The 23,648-nt window shown below is 44.6% G+C and overlaps 1 protein-coding gene across 1 annotated transcript in view; it reads right to left on the reverse strand.

Moving 5' to 3' along the window:
• The window catches only part of LOC110488209 (partitioning defective 6 homolog gamma), a 41,300-nt gene extending 23,219 nt beyond the window's left edge, over positions 1-18,081 (reverse strand). Inside the window, exons 1-2 of the mRNA XM_021560325.2 lie at positions 17,657-18,081; positions 13,340-13,562 (exon numbers count right to left, since the gene is read on the reverse strand). Coding sequence (XP_021416000.1) covers positions 13,340-13,562; positions 17,657-17,731 — 298 coding nt within the window. The 5' untranslated portion in view covers positions 17,732-18,081. The remainder of the gene's footprint in view (positions 1-13,339; positions 13,563-17,656) is intronic.
• Between the last annotated feature and the right edge of the window lie 5,567 nt (positions 18,082-23,648).

Below are 23,648 nucleotides of genomic sequence, written 5' to 3' on the forward strand. Positions count from 1 at the left end.
GTGAGTAGCTGAGGAGGAGAGGCCCTCCTCAGTAATTATGGAGTCCAGAAATAAAACGCTGGCAGAGGCAGCAGTGGAGATGTTCAGAACACAACGTTCCCTGCACCGCTCCATTCACTCTCTCACTGCTCTTTCCTCGCGGCTCAACCCCATGTGCTCACAAGCGGCCGGGACTATTAAAGGGCCCAGATAGTGTGGCACATGTAGCCGTGTTGCCTGAGAGGGAGAGATGGGGCTGATTATGACTGCTACAGAAACTCTATTCTCTGATCCCTGGTCATCAACCACCACAACTCTACAGGAGTTTTGAATGTTTATGGCATTCCAGAATTGTTTAGAGATACAAAAAAAAATATTATGTGAAAGACAACTGCTAAAAGTAAAGAGTTAACATAGTAAAACTCTCATAAATAAACAATTATTTTTATGTGAGTGAACTACACAGAGCAAAAATATAGACCAAAAAATATAAACACAACATGTGTTGGTTGATCCCATGTTTCATGAGCTGAAATAAGACTGTAGAAAATGTTCCATACACACAAAGCTTATTTCTCTCAAATTGTGCACACAAATTTGTTTACATTTCTGTTAGTGAGCATTTCTCCTTTGCCAAGACAATCCATATACCTGGCAGATGTGACATATCAAGAAGCTGATTAAAGAGCATGCTCATTACACAGGTGCACGCACCTTATGCTGGGGACAATAAAAGGCCACTAAAATGTGCAGTTGTCCCACAACACAATGCCACGTCTCAAGTTGAGGGCTCATGCAATTGGCATTCTGGACTGCAGGAATGTCCACCAGAGCTGTTACCAGAGAATTGACTGTTCATTTCTCTACCATAAGCCGCCTCCGTCTTTTTAGAGAATTTGTCAGTACGTCCCACCGGCCTAACAACTGCAGACTGTGTGGGCGAGCGTTTTGCTGATGTCAACCTTGTGAACAGAGTGCCCCATGGTGGCAGTGGGGTTATGGTATGGGTAGGCATAGGCTACAGACAACGAACACACCTGCATTTTATCGATGGCAATTTGAATGCACATATACTGTGACAAGATCCTGAGGTCCATTGTTGTGCCATATCCCCGCCGCTATCACCTCATGTTTCAGCATGATAATGCACGGCCCCATGTAGCAAGGATCTGTACACAATTCCTGGAAGCTGAAAATGTTCTTCCACGGCCTGCATACTCACCAGTTGAGCACGTTTGGGATGCTCTGGATTGGAGGTCGAGCGATTATGATTTTTCAACGCCGATACCGATTATTGGAGGACCAAAAAAAAGCCGATACCGATTAATCAGACAATTTTTTAAATTTATTTGTAATAATGACAATTACAACAATAGTGAATGAACACTTATTTTCACTTAATATAATACATCAATAAAATCAATTTAGCCTCAAATAGATATGAAACATGTTCAATTTGGTTTAAATAATGCAAAAACAAAGTTTGAGAAGAAAGTAAAAGTGCAATATGTGCCATGTAAAAAAGTTAACATTTAAGTTCCATGCTCAGAACATGAGAAAGCTGGTGGTTCCTTTTAACATGAGTCTTCAATATTCCCAGGTAAGAAGTTTTAGGTTGTAGATATTATAGGAATTATAGGACTACTTCTCTCTATACGATTTGTATTTCATATACCTTTGACTATTGGATGTTCTTATAGGCACTTTAGTATTGCCAGTGTAACAGTATAGCTTCCGTCCCTCTCCTTGCTCCTACCTAGGCTCAAACCAGGAACACATCGACAACAGCCACCCTCGAAGCATCGTTTACCCATCGCTCCACAAAAGCCACGGGGAACAACTACTCCAAGTCTCAGAGCTCACCCCGCTAACTAGCTAGCCATTTCACATAGGTTACACCAGCTTAATCTCAGGAGTTGATAGGCTTGAAGTTATAAACAGCGAAGAGTTGCTGGCAAAACGCACAAAAGTGCTGTTTGAATGAATGCTTACGAGCCTGCTGGTGCCTACCATCACTCAGTCAGACTGCTCTATCAAATATCAAATCATAGACTTAATTATAACATAATAGCACACAGAAATACGAGCCTTGGGTCATTAATATGGTCGAATCCGGAAACTATCTCAAAAACAAAATGTTTATTCTTTCAGTGAAATTCAGAACCGTTACGTATTTTATCTAACTGGTGGCATCCATAAGTCTAAATATTCCTGTTACATTGCACAACCTTCAAATGTTATGTCATAATTACATATGTCTGGCAAATTAGTTCGCAACGAGCCAGGCGGCCCAAACTGTTGCATATATCCTGACTCTGCGTGCAATGAACGCAAGAGAAGTGACACAATTTCACCTGGTTAATATGGCCTGCTAACCTGGATTTTTTTTAGCTAAATATGCAGGTTTAAAAATATATACTTCTGTGTACTGATTTTAAGAAAGGCATTGATGTTTATGGTTAGGTGCACGTTGGAGCAACGACAGACGATGCGCACTGCATTGATTATATGCAACACAGGACACGCTAGATAAACTAGTAATATCATCAACCATGTGTAGTTAACTAGTGATTATGATTGATTGTTTTTTATAAGATAAGTTTAATGCAAGCTAGCAATTTATCTTGGCTTCTTACTGCAGTCGCGTAACAGGCAGGCTCCTCGTGGAGTACAATGTAAAGCAGGTGGTTAGAGCGTTGGACTAGTTAACTGAAAGGTTGCAAGACTGAATCCCCAAGCTGACAAGGTAAAGATCTGTCGTTCTGCCCCTGAACAAGGCAGTTAACCCACTGTTCCTAGGCCGTCATTGGGAATAAGAATGTGTTCTTAACTGACTTGCCTAGTTAAAAGGTGTAAAAAAATTTTTTGTCCAAATCGGTGTCCTAAAACACTGATTTCCAATTGTTATGAAAACTTGAAATCGGCCCTAATTAAATCGGCCATTCCGATTAATCGGTCGACCTCTACTCTGGATGGATGTGTACGACATGTTCCAGTTCACGCCAATATCCAGCAACTTCACACAGCCATTGAAGAGGAGTGGGACAACATTCCATAGGCCACAATCAACAGCCTGATCAACTCTAAAGGAGATGTCTTGCGCTGCATGAGGCAAATGGTGGTCACACCAGATACTGACTGGTTTTCTGATCCACATCCCTAATTTTTTAAAAGGCCTCTGACCAACAGATGCATATCTGTAGTCCCAGTCATGTGAAATCCAGATTAGGGCCTAATTTATTCATTTCAATTGACTGATTTCCTTATATGAACTGTAACTCAGTAAAATGTTGCATTTATATTTTTGTTCAGTGTAGAATAAAGGATGCCGTTTCACCACTCGACAGGAGGCGAGGCATGTCCCGCCCAATTTACAGTGAATGCAGCAAGCAGCGAGGCTTTAAAACAAGGTAACCTATTTCCTTCTCAAAGGGCATCATAATTCCTAACACAAACATGCACTGGTGTTCACCGCTGTGACACACACACACACACCCCACATGTCTGGCCTTGTCCTACATTAGATCAGTATTTAGAGGAACTGGAGAGAGATGGTTTCTGGTTTGCATAGAGACATTGCCTGCTCCCAACCCTAACCTCTCCTCAAACAGCCTGCGGACATAAAGTAGGCTAAATGCTTCCCTACCCGACCAGCACCCACAATTAACCTCTTCCAGGGTCCCGCCCAGCACAGGGATAGTTCTCTCCAAAACCACATGTAACTGGGTTGGGTCCAAAATTCACTGAACACCGCCTGGCTGGGACTATAAATAACGATAGCCTTGCACTAGACTAAACCTCCCCTCCTTTACCTGGTCTAAAAGGTTCAGGCTGCTGCAGGAATGGGCTGGGCAAACAGATGTACTTGCAAGTTGTTTTTGTGAGGAGCTGGTTAAGTCTCTGGAGAACTACAGCTATCAGAATCACAACAGGTCATGTAAGCTAACATGAGGTGGTACAGACACAGTCTCAGATCATGTCGGAGAGAAACTCACACAGGAATCATGGCAGTGTGTCTGGAAACTTAAGTTGTGGGGGCCGACTCAGCCGAGGCCTTTTCAAAGCAGGTCGTAAAGCAAAATGAAGCAAGGCGAGGGAGAAAAAAACCTGACGTTTAGAGTTTAATTAAAGGGAACAGACGACTCCTCCACTCTAGTTTAGAGAGAGGATGGAAAGAGGTGTGTGTGATCTCTAGAGCAGACAGAGGAGACCAGGAAGGAGGGATCCAAGGAGGGGGAGATTAATAGAAGGAAAGAGTGCAGATTACTCTCCTCCTCCAACCATCCTCTGCTCTCCTCCCAACCATCCTCTCCGCTCCTGTGAAGCTCCTAAACAACAAGCTGCTGTGTTATTGCCATGACCGTATCCTGACTCCACAAACAACCACGAAATTAAAAACACCACCAAACACCAAGACACAAGCAGGGGAAGTCATGGAAAAAGCTTGCTTGGGTAAACTAAACTACTGTATCTGGCCCTGTTAATGGGAAGAGCGTGGGTGGAGGAGGGGGTGGTGTGGCATTACCGACACCCAAACAAGTGGCTTCATTTAGGGCCCATCTAAAAACTGTTCATAATAGTCCTGCTTCAAGAGAACAGGCAGCCTGAGGCAGACCCCAATCAGGCATGGTGCTAACCTTTCAGGCTGCTCCTAGCAGGCAGCCACAGCTCCATCACACTCCAACTACTGCACTCTCTGTGAGGACCAAAGGAGGAAACGACCACACACACACACACTTTTAACTGCTCTGGTCAGACCAGCATACCACCGTAGTGTAGATACACTTGGCATGGTCCAGGAACACACACAGGACAGTCTACTACGGGAAGCAGGCAGGATAACCAAATAAACTGCAGAGGGAAGCCAAACACAGACCAGCCAGCCAGGCCAATCATCCCCCTTCAAAACAACTGCTATAACAACCTACAGGAAGGCAGAAGCTATTTCTATGAACAGCCCACCAGTGTCCCCCCCTCTCTGGTAGGTAATGGTCCAGCATAGCCTGAGCAGCACAGCACTGTCTCCACACTGGATATGACTGGGATTACCAATGACCCAGACAGGGCTGTCTGATGTCTGAATAACAGAACCACAGCAGACTGGACTAGCCTAAACCTGCAGACGCCTTTCTCTCCCTTTCGGTTCTCCCTCTTTCAGACTTTATTTTTTTTATTTTACCTTTAACTAGGCAAGTCAGTTAATAACAAATTCCTATTTTCAATGACGGCCTAGGAACAGTGGGTTAACTGCCTATTCAGGGGCAGAATGACAGATTTGTACCTTGTCAGCTCGGGGGTTTGAACTTGCAACCTTCCGCTCTAACCACTAGGCTACCCTGCCGCCCCAGGGTAGCCTACCATTTCTCTGAACTGTCATTCTGTCAGCTTCAGCACTTTCACCAAAGTGAGAGGAAAGAAGCCCCACACTGGGGAATAGAGTGGTGGAAGTAGAGGGGCAGAGGGGTTACTGACAGCTGGTTCTCTTCCTCCCATTTCAAGAGCCTGTCTGTTTGTCCAGAGCAACATGTGGACCAGCAAATACATTTCCCGTTTCATGACCACCATCCCAAACAGAACCAGGCGTTTATCCCTGAAATCTGAGCAAGAGATGGACAATAAGACAAGTCAACTGCACAGTTAATGCATTCCCATGGCCGATAATACAAGGGATGAAGCAGTCCTCTCCTCTGACCAAGCAGCATCAAGGTTGTATACTTACATAAGGCCAAATTCTCGCATGAATAAATATTACATTAAACTAAAATCAGACATCTAATCCGATCTCAGCACGAGAGTGACATCCCTAAGCCTGCTCTGCTGTCACTGTTCTGACTGGAGGGGATAAAGGGCTGTCGCTAAAATGACTCTACACCCCGGTTTAAAATGCTCAGGGGACACAGCTTTTTACACAACACTGGTGGAGAGGTGAAACATCTGTCATGTGGGTCTCTCTTCAGGAGGAGTCTGCGGTGCAATGAGTGGCAACACAACGTGTTCCTGTTCCAGGGGGGAGTTCTCAGAAGCCCTGTGGTAATGAGGGGTCTGGGTGGACCAGAGGTTCAGACAGTACCCCGTGGCTGGCTGCTGTGGTAGACAAACAAACACCCAGTTTGCACAGGAGGGATGCAATGACCGACTCTTAGTGCAGCGAAGCTACAGACAAGTCTTAAGGAGTTGGTTGGGATGTTTTGTAAGTTGCAGCCAATGACCATTAGTCACATACCTGGAGGGGGGGGCTACACCTGGTGGAAAGGAGGTGCATGTTGCCAAAAGAGACACTTGTTAACAGACATGCTAAATGGTCTCTCCTCCAACAACCCATCAGCATGATGAGAGGGAGAACGTTATGGATTTAAGAAACATTTCACAGAAGATTAACTTTGGATACAATTCCAATCTACAATGGCAATACTGATGAAAGTTCTAGCTCGTTATGACTTCGACTCAGTCTTTCAGATGAAATCTAATCGAGTCAGCCTGGGCCTTCTCTACGTCTCTATACAGTCCGCCGTCTGGGCTCAGCTTTCTGTAAGGGACTTCAGAATTGACTGACTGGCTCTCTTCAATACTCTGGTCTGGAGTCACATCCTCTCTGGGGAATTAACTTATACTTACTGGAGAGGGTTGTTTGTTTCAATGCTTAGTAAAAAGCACCACCCCACTTTGTTTAGTAACGACAGAAATATAACAAAGCAGCCGGTTCACTATATAATCAGTCCAGTCCAGACAGTGCCCCACGGCAGGGTTCTGTTACAGTGTGAATGACATTCCTCTATTCAGACCATGCCAAGTTTTATTCCTCAACAGATTTATACTTCAAATAGAGTCTACAATTACAATAACACTTCCCCTGAACGTCTGTTGTGAAAACTCGATTCCAAGTCAAAGGAGTAAAAACAATAATACCAATTTGTTCACTATGGTCCTTGCCAAATTAAGTGATAAACTAAGAGACAAACTTGGACCAAGCCGTTTCCTTCTGACAGCCGGTTCTGTGGGTTTGTACTAAGTAACAGAGCCACTGTTTTGGCTAACGCCGTTACCTGTCTCTAGTTGTCACAGGTGAGTGTACAGAAGGTTATTGAGGTTATGTACACAACACCACGTTAAAACGGCCACACTGCGACGACCTTGGCCTAAATCACCCACCTCCTCGTTCCCAACTTCCCAGTATTTATTTCAACTGGGGGTTTTGCGAAAGAGGGGCTGTCGTCGTCTGTTTAAAGTTTAGTCGGTGTTCGGCGCTGGCATTGTCTTCAAAAACAACATTTCCTCCCAAAACGTGAAAAAATAATAAGTAATGTATTTTGCTTGGTTAAAGGCAGGAAGTATGCTACATTAGTGTAGTTGAAGGAAGGATTCTGATGGGGCACATTCAACATTACATTTTTTAACTCTATATGACTGTTTGGGAGGGGGGGGGGGAATTCAGGTAAAATAAACAAACAGTGCTTTCAACCAGAATTTTTTTTTTTTGTCTGTACCTGAAAATTGAGGTTGGTTAATGAGTCCCCTAAGGTAAACTTATGTTGACTGTGTGGCACCCCAGTAACATCTTAAGTGAAATGCGTTTCTAATTTTTGCCTATGGGCATTCCATCTGAAAGGACCCATGAGCACCAACATGAGAAGTTCATAGGAGCATGTCAAATTGGGTGACAAATGAAAGCAAAAGTCTATAGTTTGGGGAAATTAAGGCACAAATACATATTTCAAGCATTTTCCATCTTAAAAAAAAGGTATGGGTAATTCCACGGTTACAGACTTGGGATGAGACTCAGATTTTTCCCTTAAAATGTATGTCAAACAAAAACCTGAGGGAGACTATACCGTAATTCTGTGACCTAAGTTATCTGCACAGTTCTTCCATTAAAATTTGTTTTTATAAATGTTTGTGGAAATTGTTTTCAAGTAGTCCTTGTGCATAGAGTTGTATGGTTTGTTAAACCTTGAAATCAAGGGTTTTTGTTTGGCATATATTTAAGTGAAAGAACTGAGTCAATGCGTAATTCCGTCACCGTGGAATTGTCCCAACACAAAACAATAAAAACCCATCTATGCTTTGCTTGTATACCAGTGGTTGGCAACAGGTGGCCCATGTGCCAAAAACGGCCCACAAGTTATTTTTATTTTGGTCCCCCAAAAATATCAACAGTTTAAATTCAGGAAATCTGTTCAAGTATTCACACAAATAAAAAAACTAGACATGATCGTGTCTATATGTAATCAAGGTAAAGTGCCTTCAGAAAGTATTCATACCCTTCGTCTTTTTCCACATTTTGTTTGAATATAAAAATGGATTGAGATCGTGTCACTGGCCTACACACACACACAATACCCCATAATGTCAAAGAGGAATTATGTTTATCCAGCATTTTACAAATTAATAGAAAATGAAAATCTGAAATATCTTGAATATAACTGTACTAAACCCTTTGTTATGGCAAGCTGAAATAAGTTCAGGATTAAACATTTCCATAAAAAGCCACATAAATTGCATGGACAGTGTGTGCAACAATAGTGATTTAACATGCATTTTTGTATGACTCATCTCTGTACTCCACAGATAAGTGTAAGGTCCCTCAGTTAAGTAGTGAACTTCAAACAGAGATTCAACCACAAAGACCAGGGAGCTTTTCCAATGGCTCGCGAAGAAAGAAGGGCATCTATTGGTAGATGGGTAAAAATGTCAAAACAGACATTAAATATCCCTTTGAGCAAGGTGAAGTTATTAATTACACTTTGGATGGTGTATCAATACACCCAGTCACTACAAAGATACAGGCGTCCTTCCTAACTCATGAGGCCAATGGTGACTTTAAAACAGTTACATAGTTTAATGGCTGTGATAGGAGGATGGATCAACAACATTGTAGTTACTTCACAATACTAAATGACATTGAAAAGGAAGCCTGTACTGAATAGAAATACTACAAAACATGCATTCTGTTTGCAACAAGGCACCAAAAGTAATACTGCAAAAAATATGGCAAAGCAATTAAGGTTTTGTCCTGCATACATCATGTTATGTTTGGGTCAAATTCAATACAACACATTACTGAGTACCACTCTCCATATTGTCATCAACTGTAGTGACTTCATCATGTTATGGGTATGCTTGTAATCGTTAATGACTGGGGAGTTTTTCAGGATAAAACAGAATGGAGCTAAGCACAGGCAAAATCCTAGAGGAAAACCTGGTTCAGTCTGCTTTCCACCAGACACCGGGAGATGAATTCAATTTTCAGCAGGACAACAACCTAAAACACAAGGCCAAATCTACACTGGAGCTTACCAAGAAGACAGTGAATGTTCTTGAGTGGCCGAGTTACCGATCCGTTTGAGAATCTGCTTGAAAATCTATGGCAAAACCTGAAAATGGTTATCTAGCAATTTTGAAAATAATAAAATGGGCAAATGTTGCACAATGCAGGAGTGAAACGTTCTTAGACTTACCCAGAAAGACTCTCAGCTGTAATCACCGTCAAAAAATATTCTAACATGTATTGACTGAGGAGGTTGAATCTAATGAAGATAGTGTTCTGTTTTAATGTCTCTTCCACTTGGACATTGAGTATTTTGTGTAGATCATTGACAAAAAGTGACAATTAAATCCATTTTAATCCCACTTTCCAACACAACAACATGTGGAAAAGGTCAAGGAGTGTGAATATTTTCTGAAGGAACTGTATGGAATTGCTATTTTCAAGTAACATTTGATTTTGGCCTGAGATCTGGTCAATTCGCAGTGTACAAAATTCTAATTACGTTCTGGCCCCCATACAACTCCCTCTGAAAAAAATGAATAAATAAATACATATTTAAAAAATAATAAATAAAAATCGGCCTGCGGCTGAATCTATTGCCTACCCCTGACGAAAACCATGTGTGCCAGCTATTTCATTCTGTATTTATAAAGCAATTAGAATCAATTTCAATGAAAAGTTACAATTCACAAGTCGAACCTTAACCCTATGCAGCCATTACCTTCAGCTTGGTTTACATTAGAAGTTGTCAGGCCAGAGCTGGTCCAAAGACTAAAGCCTGTGACCCTATATGACCCTCTTCAAAAGCAGTGCACTATATAGTGAAAAGGGTGACATTTCACACCCAAACCAAAGCTCCACCACTGCAGTGCCATGGAGGCCACACAAAGCTCGCCCACTACAGCTCTTTGACCCACAGCTAATGTGAGTGACCAGCACCACTCTTTTTTCCCCCTCTGTCCTTATACTCCGCTTGTATCTTTCCCAGCTCCGGAACTGTAACAGTCATACACTAGAATAGACTGTTCCAGAGTTCCCCACTGTCTCTGCTCTATACATCTACAGGACAGTCCTAATACTGTTCTTCCTCCGTGACCAGCTCCGTGACCAGCTCCGTGTCCAGCTCCGTGACCAGTCGAGCCCACAGCTTCAGCATCTCGGCAGTTTATTGATCATTAGTTTGCAAAACAGACGTGGCTCCAGTAACAGGATGAGCTAGGAAATGACATTAGGGAATTATTCCCACTTCCTGGATCTCAGGAAAATATTGTATAACAGCAGGTGGAGAAAGATCCTTAATCCTCTCCCCCTCAGTCTGAGTTGATCATCCTACAGCCTCATAACTCACTGAACAATGGACAGCACAGGCAGGACGGGTGAAAGCCAGCTGCACCGATGAATGTGGCTACTGACTGATCCCTCTACACCAACAACAGGCCTTGTTACCGGTCAGAGAGAGAGACACCCTTGTAAAAGCAGCAAGGTCCCCACACTCACACAGGGGGTGGGGGGGGTTGGGAAAGGTAGTTGGGGGAGAGTGAATTAAATCAGGAGGGGCCTCCCGAGTGGTGCAGCGGTTTAAGGCACTGCATCGCAGTGCTGGAGGCATCACTACAGACCCGGGTTTGATCCCAGGCTGTCTCACAGCCGGCTGGGACTGAAAAACCCATGAGGTGGCGCACAATTGGTCCAGCGTCGTCCGGGTAAGGTGAGGGTTTTGCCGACCGGGATGTCCTTGTCCCATCGCGCTCTAGCGGCGGGCCGGTCGCAAGTTGCACCGTTTCATCAGACACATTGGTGGGGCTGGCTTCCGGGTTAAGCGAGCAGTGTGTCAAGAAGCAGTGCAGCTTGGGAGGGTTGTGTTTCGGAAGATGCTCTCGACCTTCGCCTCTTCCGAGTCCGCACGGGAGTTTCAGCGATGGGACAAGACTAACTACCAATTAAATACCACGAAATTGGGAAGAAAAAGGGGTAAAAGTTTTTTTTTTTTTAATCTAATGTAAACCAGGAGGAACTGAACCTCTGCGGGGCTCTTCCAGGTTCAGTTCCCTGCCCGTGGACTAGTCACTACCCAGAGATCTGAGGGTCTTAGTGGATCCCAGGAGGAGGGGTGATGTGCACCTGTTGCACATCAATGGGTCCTTCTCATGGCAGTGGACCATGGAGGCAATCTAGTTATCCCCCCCAACCTGGCCCTTGGGGCCTTGTCTGACTTTGTCTACTCTGATTGGCTGGGTCAGATTTCATGTGGTGAGAGAGAAGTCTCTATAAACTGACAGGCAGTGAAGGGTTCTGGGCTGTGGAACTCCATCGTCAGGGACATTAACCTGCCCTGTTCAGTCTTATAAACCGATTCCAGAGTTTCACTCAGGAGGGGTGTTTTGCATAAATAAGTTCCTTTCCAGCTTTCTCCAAGTGTGAGGTCACGCAAAACCGAGTGAAGAAGAATGTTTAAGACTGTTGCTGTTGTGAGCAGCATTGTTGTCTCAGAGGTTACGGTCAAGTTAAATGTTTGTTCAGTCAGTGTGCGGGTCCAGATGACCCATACTGCATTAGAATAGGATCAGAGTGACGGAGTCATGTCTCTGTGAGAGGCCCTGTGAGAGGCCTGTTCCAACTACTGACCGTCTCTGACAGAGGCCTGGATTGTTCTCCGGTGGTCCGGAGACGCTTGGACAGCGTGACTGACGGGAAACCTGTGGTGCTGGTTAACACGGTGCCCCCGTTGCACTGCTGGTACGACCCAGCGCTAGTCGCCACAGGGACCATTTACTCACAGATACACAGGCAGGAATACACCTCAGTATGACTAGAAGTTAGTAGAACAATGGCCTCAATACATAGCTCCTGAATGTTAACTCATCCCCAAAGAAACTACAGAGCAAAATCCCATAAATACTACTCATGCTTACACAAATACTACTCATGCAATAAGTTCACCGTACCCTGCCACACACATACGAATACTTTACCATCTTTCCTTAACTCTTCAAACCATCTGATTAAACCTTCAATCTTTATTAGCAGAGGCTGTGTATAATCTTCCTGTGGTTTCTTCATTCTGTATCAAATGATAGACTACTGGAGAGGCATCATTTCAACAGACAAATCCTTTGTGTCAGCAATGTGCTACGATAACACCCCGCTTTGTTCAGCCTCTTGTATTACAATCAGTGGGAGTATTGTCATAACACGGACTGTAGCAGTATGTCGTGAGACAGCACACCAGGAAACACAACACAGCCAATGACGTGAACACTCCACTGAGGATTTCACATGAAACATGAATGATGGAGTCACTTGTATGCTGGGGCCCGCTGCAGTGGGCTCCCCATGCCTGGTATACAGGGGGAAGCGGCCTCCACATGCCTTGTGTATACGGGGGGGTGGGCTCCCATTCAGTGTTTAGGAGTGTTGCATTTTGCTCCGCTCAGCCCTACACAGTGAGAAACCTCTCATTCAAGCGGTGCTTTTGTTCTCAGTAATGTCTGGTATGTCAGCACACTGGCTCCCATCAACTTCTTTCTATTGGCTGCATTCGCCTGCAAGAATTTGCCTTTAAGATAGCACACAGGACTAAACCACCCCCCCCCACACACACACACAGGACAAAACCACCCCCCCCCCCCACACACAGGACTAAACCACCCCCCCCACACAGGACTAAACCACCCCCCCCACACACACAGGACTAAACCCCCCCCCCCCCCCCCACACACACACAGGACTAAACCCCCCCCCCCACACACAGAGGACTAAACCACCCCCCCCCCCCACACACACACAGGACTAAACCACCCCCCCACACACAGGACTAAACCACCCCCCCCCCACACACACAGGACTAAACCACCCCCCCCCACACACACAGGACTAAACCACCCCCCCCCCCCCCCCCCCCACACACACACACAGAGGGCCAGCAGTACAGGACAGCCACCCCTCCAGTGTGAGGCAAACAAAATTATTCTGACAGCTAGTGGTGAGAAAACAGACCCAATTCATTACATAACCACTGACAACGTAAAAGAACAAGGATTGTTGCTGATAGAGAAAAGTGCAACACCATACAGGTGTAGTGGAGCTGCTCCTCACCTTGTCTCTGTATGAAGACCCGGAGCAGTGGGTGGGCCGTAGACACCGCCTTGCAGAAGTTGTCGTCGTTGTTGATTGGCAGCAGGTCTCCGTGGATGTCAGCGTAGCCAATCATGACCTCCATGTTGGAGATGCGGTGAACGTGCATGATGAGCTTATAGAAGTCCTCGAACTTCCCCGGTTTGAAACGGTCCACGGAGAACCGCCGGAACTCTGCTCCATACTGCAGGAACAACACACAGGGACGACACACAGGGACGACACACAGGGATGACTTAGCAAGAGTTGCTATGGGTGACAGAGCACAGCACTGAACCCCGTTTGAGACTCAAGTATAAGGTCGGCTCAATCTCATCGATCTGGCCTATAAACTTATAGTAAGACATAAATAAACCTGGGTGGAAAAGATTTTCGGGGCACACTTAACATACTGCGGGTATGAAGAGAAGTGATTTACAACGGATTCACGTTGGAGAACAATCTACTACCACCAAGGTTATGACGTTCAGAATTGAAATGGCAGACTGCCAATTCTGTTTTGTCAGAGACACGATATTCATTCAGGACGTCTAAACAACATGGTGATTCTGACCTTCACAGACAGTCTGACCAATATAAAACTGTCTACACATTGTAACACAAGTGATGACACGGGTAAAAACCAGAGCCAGATTGTTACAATGTGACTGCGACGCCCAGGTCTTTGATTTATCCCACTGAAGCAACAGAGGGAAGTGGAGGTTTAGGCTTGTCCCAAATGCACCCTTTCCCCTATATAGTCCACTACTGTTGACCAAGATCCCAGGTCAAATGTAGTGCACTTGCACTATATAGGGGAGCAGGGAACAGACTTCGACAAAGGAACAATGCAGGTGAATGAGTCAGCAGTCAACCGGCCTATCTGGATGAGAAGACGCAAACACAGTTCAATTTTGTTCTGACGTTTACACCGTCTTCTGTCTGGGCTATATTATATGGACAAACTGACTGCACACAGACACACACACACACACAATGTTTGCTCAGACAGGATGCCTAGAGGCGTGATTGTCTACACTGGCCTGTCATTGTGTGTGTGACTGGACCACCACGGAGAGCAGCTGGGTTGACCTAGGGGTCACAGCTGTGGTCATGTGACTGACACGGCCAGTAGAAACTCTAGCACTGTATGCGTGGGCACTGGGCCTGCATAACACAAGCTAGGCTTTGTCTCTGACAATAGCACTGCCACGTTACAACATAGCACTGTCACATTACAACCTCAGTCATTTGTGAATGGTGGCGCGATGTGCTGCACTCTGCTGTGGCCCGGTAATTATTTGCTCAGAGACGAAGGTCTGAATGGCAGTTTGTCCTAGAGGGAAGCCTGGGTTAGACTGCTGGGAGACCTTTGTTAGACTGGGCCTGTCATGAAGGCTGCCATTACTATGTGAAATATCATCGGAGCATGTTGGTGAGGCAGTGCAATGCCAGGTGTGCCATCCAACTCATACCGATGCCAAACACAGATAAACATACACACAGGCAAAGTCGCATACGAGCACACACTACAATAAATCAGAAATGGATCCTTAGATTAAGCAATAAGTGATGAGTTTGTGACTGTTCTCTCTCAGCTTCTGGGCTAATGAGGTCTTGTGGGGGGGGGGGGGGGGGGGGGGGGGAACTCACATGACTCAACGGTTATGAAAAATGTAAATCAGAAATCTAGAAGTGTTAGAATGTGTTAGTCGTTGAAAAGTAGGTGGTCACTGGTATTTTTGTAGGTTACTGTGTCATCCATGTGACTGAGCTGTTGGAACAGCCTGTGTATTAAAGCAGAACAGGCCCTAAAGGGCATCAGCCTAGACAAGTCTAGACAAGGCCATGAGCTAAATTTGAATCAAAACCTGAAAGTAATACAACACACTGACAAAGCCCCCCCCCCCCCCCCCCCCCCCACACACACACACACAGGAGAATGTCAACGGGTCCAGACAGGTACAGACTGCACTGCTCAGCCATTAGGCCAACACACTGACTGACATGGAGGCTAGACTAAGCTCGCCAACGGCTTCGGTCTTATCACGTTTCTCCCGTGTGAGTCAGTCTAAACTGCTCGGCTGACCTATGGACAGTTTTGCATGGAGATGAAAATGCCAGTGGTTGAGAGATGAACCATGATGGGTGAGGGAGGGAGGGAAGAGGGTGAGGCAGATACTGTCGGGTGAGAAAAGACATGCTAACAGTATCATCTTACACCTCTGCAGATAACACCTGCTGCAGAGACAAACCAGCCTGCTGCAACACAGCTCGCCTTTGAGAAGCCCTGTTGTTCTAGTCTGTTCTGTTGTAGTCCGGGGTTATCAGAAACAGAACAATTCCCCTGAGAACAGGTTCTCATCCTGGGTCAGTGAGAAGCAGGAACTAAAACCCTTTATGACATCACCAGGAGACTGATACCGACTCTCTCCATCAGATAGTGGTGAGAGATGGTGCCTGGCTGATGTAACACTCCAACAGGCCTGAATAGAGTGGTGACGGTGAGTATGGATGTTGTGTCACTAGAGGACACTGGTTGACTCACTATCACTACGACAGACAGTTCTGTGATGACACGTTTAGTCCTGCCCAACCTAGCCCATCCCACTACGGCTCTCGATGACACATTTCTCCTAAAGTTTCCCCCTCAACCTGTCCGAGGTTGTGTTTTCAACACACAACACCCAAAAACAAAACTTTAAACTGCTTGATCCTTAAGGGGTTCCCAGGAGAGAAATCCCAGAAGGGGGGGCCTAACTCTCTCCCAGGGCTCCTGAAACAGGGCCTCCTTTCACCACAGACAGAGAGACAGTGGGTCAGCAGCATTCCAGCCCTGGTATGAATTAGAGTGAGGCTGAATACTAACTCTGAATTAGGCTGAATACTCACTCAGCCCTCTGAGACAATGGAGGGGCTTGGCTCTGCAGCGGGCATGGTGCCATGATGCACTTCACCAACAAGAGCGTTGAGCCTTCAGCAAAACACAGCCAGCCACAAATTCCAATACCGCACAACAAAAATGATACAACCTGCCTAAGTGGACAGGCTGTGAAAGACACCTGCAAATGCACTAGACTCCAGTTCCATCTTAAACCTTGCTTTATTCGAGAGGAGGACAGAGAGGAATGATGGAGGAACCTGAGCAACATACCATAGTAGTAAAAGAACACACTATCAGTAGAATATCTTGACATGTCAGGATGGAGGAAAGGCAAGACATGGGCCAGTAGTTTAGAGATCAGGTATCTGAACTTATCTATTATACTCAAACAGTCTCAACAGCACCTTTTCATCTTATCACCAGTCTGTCTGTTGGTTGGTTGGTTGGTAGGCAGGTAGGTAGGCAGGCAGGCAGCTGGCACATACTCTAGACTTAGAGTGATGTTTACAGGGTGAGGGGAAGAGGTAGCTTCACAGAGTCAGATCCCCAGCAGGTCAAGAGATGCTTGTCCTAATAACTAACACACTCCATGTCTGGGGTTTCTGGCATTGCTGCGGGAAGTAGTTTGGGGATGAAGCTGCAGATGGCTATAGTCGGTCCACTAATACAAGACTATTAAAGCCCAGTACACTACCTTTGTGAATTCTTCACATACACACATGTGTTTCTGGCCCAAATCGATAGATGACTAGATTGTTGTTTTGCAACAATGAGAACAGATTTGTTAAAATAACTGAATTAACTTATGTTAGGACTTGTATTGGAATGTTATTTGTTTGAGAAAGCACAGCTATGATATATTTTGTAAAGTCGGTCTGTGTATTGCCGTGGTGCTATTGAAATCCACACGCTGTCAGTGTCAACTAGGTTACTTAGTAGCAACAACAAAAAAAGTGTAGTTTCAGAAAGTATCCATGTCTTGACTCTACTTACTCTCTTGCAAATGAACAGGAGTCTTTCGTTCTAATAATTAACACGTTTAAAAATGACTTTTCTCATTGCAAAACCAGTTTTTCTAGAAAATCGTGACAGTGGTGAAAAATCCTGCTGCCATAGCATAAGGATTTACATGATTAGTCTTCAGCGGGTTTTCCCTAGAAGTTGCCTTGTGAAAACAGTTTACAACCAATACTTCATTTAGACAACTGGCTTAATTATTGAGAGTGCAAGTTCCCATAGCATGTGCCAGGTCAAATCTAGACAAGTAGTTGTATGGTCTGCAGTCTCCACCACCCCCGAGTCCCTTTTGCCACAAACCCCATTCCAGAGTATGTGAAGTAGTTTAGGCTGATTTAGCCTAAAACATATTTTTAAAAATGCCTAAATGGGTGCCATCGATAGGGTAGTCTGCTTACCTTGCTTTTCACTTCAACCGCGATGCAGTCCAAGTATTGCAGGGAAGATTGGGATTTATTGAAACTCCGATTCATTTTTGGGGTTCGAATAAAAGTTGACCCGCTCGCCCACAGAAAAGGGGCTGTTTTTGGTTCTATGTCCAGTCGCCAAACCCCCTTAGTCCCGCGTCGTTTAGACAGCAAAGCTTATCTACAGTTTACTTGAGTTACTTGACTACCTCGTTATTTGACTACCTTTTCTGCTGTGGCCCGCGACGCATTGGAGAAACTCTAGGGTGAAAATAAAAAAGAAGAGAACAAATCGGCGCCTTTGACTTGGGGGAGTGAGTTTTCAGATGACATCATCGAGCTCCTCCGTGAATGTTTTCAGCGTTCAACCCTCCCAAAACACCAACCCTCCGAGACGCCAGGGACGCGAGGCCATCACAGTGTATAGAAATCCATAAAAATACTGTCAACGAGGGAAAAAAAACATCTCATTATTATTATGCAATAATGCCCGAGGAGGTGTGGCAAACGTTAGAAACCACTTTATAATAGCAATAAGGCACCTCAGGTGTTTGTGGTAAATGGCCAATATAGCTTAGCTAAGGGCTGATCTTAGCAGGATGCAATGTGGAGTGCGCCATTAGCAGTGGAATATTGGCCATATACCGCAAACCCTTGAGGTACCATATTGCTAATATAAACTGGTTACCAACGCCATTAGAACAGTAAGAACAGTAAAAGGTAATGGTTTGTCATACCCATGGTACATGGACTGATATTCCATGGCTTTCAGCCAATCAGCATTCAGGGACGAGTTGCATCATCCCTAAGAACACCTCTCAGCCTTCATAAATTGGCCATATACCCCCCAGGCCTTATAGCTTAAATATACCAGGGCTATGATGTAAAAATGCTAGTTTTACTGTTCCATTTATGTTGGTAATCAGTTTATAATAGCAATAAGGCGCATTGTGGGTTTGTGGTATATGGACAATATACCATGACTAAGGGCTGTGTACAGGCACTTTTGCGTCAGGCCTAGTATTTTGTAACGATTCAATCTGACTGAGAGCAATCTCTGACAATAACCTAGTTTATAAATCATGCAGCATTCACTCACTGAATAATACAAGCTGGTTTACATCCCGTTGTCCTGTTTCCTCACTAGAAATTATTTATAGATGTAAAGTTAGTAGAGATCCATACAATAAGCCAAGAAAGACACCAAGTTGTTCAGGGCCATGAGGATTGAGAAGCAATATGGTTATGGGGTTTGTGTGTTCATTTTATTTTATTTATTTAACTAGGCAAGTCCGTTAAAAACAAATTCTTATTTAAAATGATGGCCTACCCCGGCCAAACCCTAACGACACTGGGACAATTGCGCGCCACCCTATGGGACTCCCAAACACAGGCGGTTGTGATACAGCCTGGAATCGAATCAGGGTCTGTAGTGACATCCCTAGCACTGAGATGCTGTGCCCTAGACCACTGCGCCACACTGGTGTGTGTGTGTGTGTGTGTGTGTGTGTGTGTGCAGCTGTGTGTGTGTGTGTGTGTGTGTGTGTGTAGCTGTGTGTGTGTGTGTGTGTGTGTGTAGCTGTGTGTGTGTGTGTGTGTGTGTGTGTAGCTGTGTGTGAGTGTGTGTGTGTAGCTGTGTCTTCAGGTTTACTGTCTGCATTCTAGCGGCATGGAGACGCCTGCAGAACAAAACAGCTGCAGCCCAGCCCTCTGGTCCAAGCTACGAGGCAACGGGAGCATCTCGTGACCTGCTGGGTGTCTGTTGTCTCTGCGTATGACACTACCTCCTCCCCTCACACTGTAAACATTACTCTAAACACAATATTTGTCTACTCTAGGCCTACTCTAGACCTACTCTAGGCCTACTCTAGACCTACTCTAGGCCTACTCTAGACCAAAAGTGAATATCATTTAAAAAATAACCGTTTAAAAAAAAAAGCAGTATTATGGACTGATCAGAAATAAATAAATCAGATATTATGCAATGTAGTTCATATCTGTCTCGTATTGAACCAATTTACATACTACTCGACGATGTAATCAAGAACTACGTGTACCCAGCTTAGACTGCCCTCCAGTGGCCTGTGGATGTCATTGCACATGTGCCCATAGAGTTGTTTTTTTTTACGTTGGCACTGTTGGCATGAGGACGCACATAGACATTGATAAAATAACCTATACACTACAGACGGTATCAGTATGATATTCTATATAAACTCAGCAAAAAAAGAAACGTCCTCTCACTGTCAACTGCATTTATTTTCAGCAAACCTAACATGTGTAAATATTTGTATGAACATAACAAGATTCAACAACTGAGACATAAACTGAACAAGTTCCACAGACATGTGACTAACAGAAATTGAATAATGTGTCCCTGAACAAAGGAGGGGTCAAAATCAAAAGTAACAGTCAGTATCTGGTGTGGCCACCAGCTGCATTAAGTACTGCAGTGCATCTCCTCCTCGTGGACTGCACCAGATTTGCCAGTTCTTGATATGAGATGTTACCCCACTCTTCCACCAAGGCACCTGCAAGTTCCTGGACATTTCTGGGGGGAATGGCACTAGCCCTCTCCCTCCTATCCAACAGGTCTCAGACGTGCTCAATGGGATTGAGATCCGGGCTCTTCGCTGGTCATGACAGAACACTGACATTCCTGTCTTGCAGGAAATCACACACAGAACGAGCAGTATGGCTGGTGGCATTGTCATGCTGGAGGGTCATGTCAGGATGAGCCTGCAGGAAGGGTACCACATGAGGGAGGAGGATGTCTTCCCTGTAACGCACAGCGTTGAGATTGCCTGCAATGACAACAAGCTCAGTTCGATGATGCTGTGACACACCGCCCCAGATCATGACGGACCCTCCACCTCCAAATCAATCCCGCTCCAGAGTACAGGCCTCGGTGTAACACTCATTCCTTCGACGATAAATGCAAATCCGACCATCAACCCCGGTGAGAAAAACCGCGACTCGTTAGTGAAGAGCACTTTTTGCCAGTCCTGTCTGGTCCAGCGACAGTGGGTTTGTGCCCATAGGTGACATTGTTGCCTGTGATGTCTGGTGAGGACCTGCCTTACAACAGGCCTACAAGCCCTCAGTCCACCCTCTCTCAGCCTATTGTGGACAGCCTGAGCACTGATGGAGGGATTGTGTGTTCCTGGTGTAACTCGGGTAGTTGTTGTTGCCATCTTGCACCTGTGCCGCAGGTGTGATGTTCGGATGTACCGATCCTGTGCAGGTGTTGTTACACGTGGTCTGCCACTGCGAGGAGGATCAGCTGTCTGTCTTGTCTCCCTGTAGCGCTGTCTTAGGTGTCTCACAGTACAGACATTGCAATTTATTGCCCTGGCCACATCTGCAGTCCGCATGCCTCCTTGCAGCATTCCTAAGGCACGTTCACGCAGATGAGCAGGGACCCTGAGTCATTAGAAAGGCCTCTTTAGTGTCCTAAGTTTTCATAACTGTGACCTTAATTGCCTACCGTCTTCTGTAAGCTGTTAGTGTCTTAACGGCCATTCCACAGATGCATGTTCATTAATTGTTATGGTTCATTGAACAAGCATGGGAAACAGTGTTTAAACCCTTTACAATGAATATCTGTGAAGTTATTATGATTTTTACGGATTATCTTTGAAAGACAGTGTCCTGAGAAAGGGACATTTCTTTTTTTTCTCAGTTTAGTATAAAGATTAATTTGCAGGAATATTTGATGACTTTTCTTGTAGGTGTTTTGTAACAGAGTAGATTCTGTCCGTGTTTGACTGGGCTCCAACTAGCAATCTTCTGGTCCCTGCAATAACCCCATGCAGTCGGTAGAGTCCAATGGCAGGTCCAATGATTATTAATAACGCTGTCTGTTCAACTACGTGCCACACCTTTATAAATGTATCTAAAGGAAAGTGAAACAGACTATACTATTAGGAGCAGGTATCTAGATAAGTTAAGTCTTATCTAGATCTAGATAAGACTTAACTAAACTAACGATGGAAACTTGAGTATTTTGTTGCATCATTTCTGCTGCATTAGTCTACTTTGAATATGAACGTATTATTTTAAAGTGTTATGGTATAACCTTGTCGGTCAGGACCAGCACTTTTCTTGTTACTTCTAAAGAAATACAAAGAAATTCAAAATGGAGGACCAGACCTGTAATCATCTAAACTGGTAGTGTTTGTCTCTTTATCTCTTGTTCTGTATTCTATTTCCCTTCACTTCTACTTCTGCTTCTGCTTTATGTTCTCTTCTTACTGAACTCTCCTCTCCAGTTTATCTATTTATCAATCAAACAAACATTCTGAGTAATTGCTTGTCTGTCTGTGTATCTGTTTACCAAGGTAGAGTGCTCAACTAAATCTGACCCCTCCTGTCTCAGCCTCCATGATTTATGCTGCAGTAGTTTATGTGTCGGGGTGCTAGGGAGAGTCTGTTATATCTAGAGTATTTCTCCTGTCTTATCCGGTGTCCTGTGTGAATTTAAGTATGCTCTCTCTAATTCTCTCTTTCTCTCTTTCGGAGGACCTGAGCCCTAGGACTATGCCTCAGGACTACCTGGCATGATGACTCCTTGTTGTCCCTAGTCCACCTGGCCGTGCTGCTGCTCCAGTTTCAACTGTTCTGTCTGTGGCTATGGAACCCTGACCTGTTCACTGTGATTACTATTATTTGACCATGCTGGTCATTTATGAACATTTGAACATCTTGGCCATGTTCTGTTATAATCTCCACCCGGCACAGCCAGAAGAGGACTGGCCACCCCACATAGCCTGGTTCCTCTCTAGGTTTCTTCCTAGTTTTTTCCTTTCTAGGGAGTTTTTCCTAGCTACCGTGCTTCTACACCTGCATTGCTTGCTGTTTGGGGTTTTAGGCTCGGTTTCTGTACAGCACTTTGACATATCAGCTGATGTAAGAAGGGGTATATAAATCAATTTGATTTGATTTTGATTCATCCATTTTGTATCATATGTTATGAATTACAATTCATATTATATGTTAGGAATTTGGTAAGCGTACTTACTATATGTTCCGATATTGCAAAAAAAAAAAGTTAATAATATGTTATGAATTCTAGCTAGGTGTCTAACGTTAACTAGGGTTAAGGGGTTAGGGTTATGGGTTAAGTTTAGGAGTTAGGTTAAAGGGTTAAGGTTAGGGAAGGGTTAGCTAAAATGCTTAAGGTTAGGGTTAGGGGAAGAGTTAGCTAAAAGGGTTAAGGTTAGGGAATGGTTAGGTTAGATGCCAAGTAGTTGCAAAGTAGGAAGTAGTGGAAAAGTTGCTAAAATCGCAACCTTTGGATTGCTAGATGTGTGTGTTATTGCCTTAAATGACCATTTGTCTTATGTAACCATACACTACATAACATACTGTATTAAGCTAGTGTAAGTGTGCCGGATTTACGTTTGTTATATTACGTGTAGTCTATGACACCAGGCTGTTGGGCTATATTACGTCAGCACACCTGCCCCTAGCCCTCGACGTATGCTTCCCAGGTGAAACAGTTCGGGACAGTACGTACATGAAGACATTTTATGACGTGTTTTGGGGGTTTGGACTTTGGTAAGGTTTTTTCGGCTGACCTGGCACACAAACATTTTTCCCAAGGGAACCGAAGTCGGTTGCCGTAGTCTACGCCCCCTATTCGGCGATTGGTCGACAGTAGGAATTCTTCAACCAAGTACCTGTTGTGTTTCAACTACAGAAGACGTTTCGGGGGGAAAAGTTTCGTTTCAAACGTGTAGCACAAGCGACGACGAGCACGAGAAGGAAGCTATAGGGAGAAGCGAAATAGAATCTATAGTTGGCGGTATAGCAACAGCTGGACTGTGGCCGACATGGATGATAGTACTGATGGTATGGGTGGAGATGATGAAAGAGGGGCATAGAAGTAAAAGCCCGTAAGTGGCCAACTATTAATGTTTGAGAAGGTTTTACCTAAGAAAGTACAGATGGGCTTCCTGGCTTTCACTGTTTGAGAGTTTGA

The sequence above is a fragment of the Oncorhynchus mykiss genome, chromosome 32, assembly GCF_013265735.2.
Source record: "Oncorhynchus mykiss isolate Arlee chromosome 32, USDA_OmykA_1.1, whole genome shotgun sequence".
NCBI classification, from domain to species: Eukaryota; Metazoa; Chordata; class Actinopteri; order Salmoniformes; family Salmonidae; genus Oncorhynchus; species Oncorhynchus mykiss.